The sequence below is a fragment of the Pygoscelis adeliae genome, unplaced genomic scaffold, assembly GCF_000699105.1.
Source record: "Pygoscelis adeliae isolate BGI_AS28 unplaced genomic scaffold, ASM69910v1 Scaffold84, whole genome shotgun sequence".
NCBI classification, from domain to species: domain Eukaryota; kingdom Metazoa; phylum Chordata; class Aves; order Sphenisciformes; family Spheniscidae; genus Pygoscelis; species Pygoscelis adeliae.
Genome location: NW_008824754.1, coordinates 4,433,612 through 4,434,517, shown reverse-complemented (window position 1 = coordinate 4,434,517; position 906 = coordinate 4,433,612). Strand labels below are relative to the sequence as shown.

General features: G+C 43.7%; 1 protein-coding gene across 1 annotated transcript in view; it reads right to left on the bottom strand.

Moving 5' to 3' along the window:
• Nucleotides 1–906, bottom strand: part of TENM4 (teneurin transmembrane protein 4) — a 619,397-nt gene that overhangs the window by 102,793 nt on the left and 515,698 nt on the right. The window contains exon 18 of the mRNA XM_009323472.1: nt 269–485. Coding sequence (XP_009321747.1) covers nt 269–485 — 217 coding nt within the window. The remainder of the gene's footprint in view (nt 1–268; nt 486–906) is intronic.

Here is a 906-nt window from a genome sequence, read left to right as displayed (position 1 = left end):
CAGATGGCTTTCTCTCCTTGAAACAAGAGAAATCAAGAAAGATGCAACTGCCCATACGCATTGGGAAAGAAGCGTTTTGTCTTACTGGCTGGCAGGACATTGCAGATGAGGAGACAGTCAGCAGAATTACATCAGCCACAAAATTCTTCAGATTTCTACATCCCTTAGACAATTTCCGTGTTCTGCATCTTGCTGCCATTCTATGTCTTAAAATGGCCAAGTGGCTTATGCTTTACCTCTTACTGAATCAAAACTAAAATTCACTTACCCTCCTTCAAAAGGATTGTCTCCTGGAATGACATGAGTGCTGTCCTTGCCGATCAGGAACTTGATCCGATCGTAGAACGAATGCAAGCTCTGCTGGAGGATGGGGGCTTGCGTCTCCTGGATGATATCCAGGGGGTCCGGGGAGCCCAGGCACAGTGCATTGATGTGGCACAGTGGCTGCAAGCAGCAGTCTGGGTCCATGCAATCCACCAGGCCATCTGCAGAAGGGTAAGGAAGATTTTAGAGCAATGGTAACATGGAGTGTTGTAGACTTCAGGGTGCAAGAACTCTTTCCAATGCACACAACAGAGAAATGTGAGTTTACACCTACATAGAGTAAGGCATGTTCCCTTAAAGCCCCAATAAAGAACTTCAAATATGCATTAATATGTAACATTAGTATGCATTAATATGTAATATATGAAAACACACACATACACATGAGATTAGACCCTAAAAAAAAGCATCTTTGAGGTTAATTCTGGGATATACCATTTCACATCTCAGTCACTCAGACCACTCCAGAGCCCCAAAAGGTGTTTTTTTTCCTGTCAATATACAAATGACTTTTGTACGCTGGTCCTGTTCCCTGTGCAAACCACAGGCACATTGCATCACACCAAAGCTATCAGGGTTGCT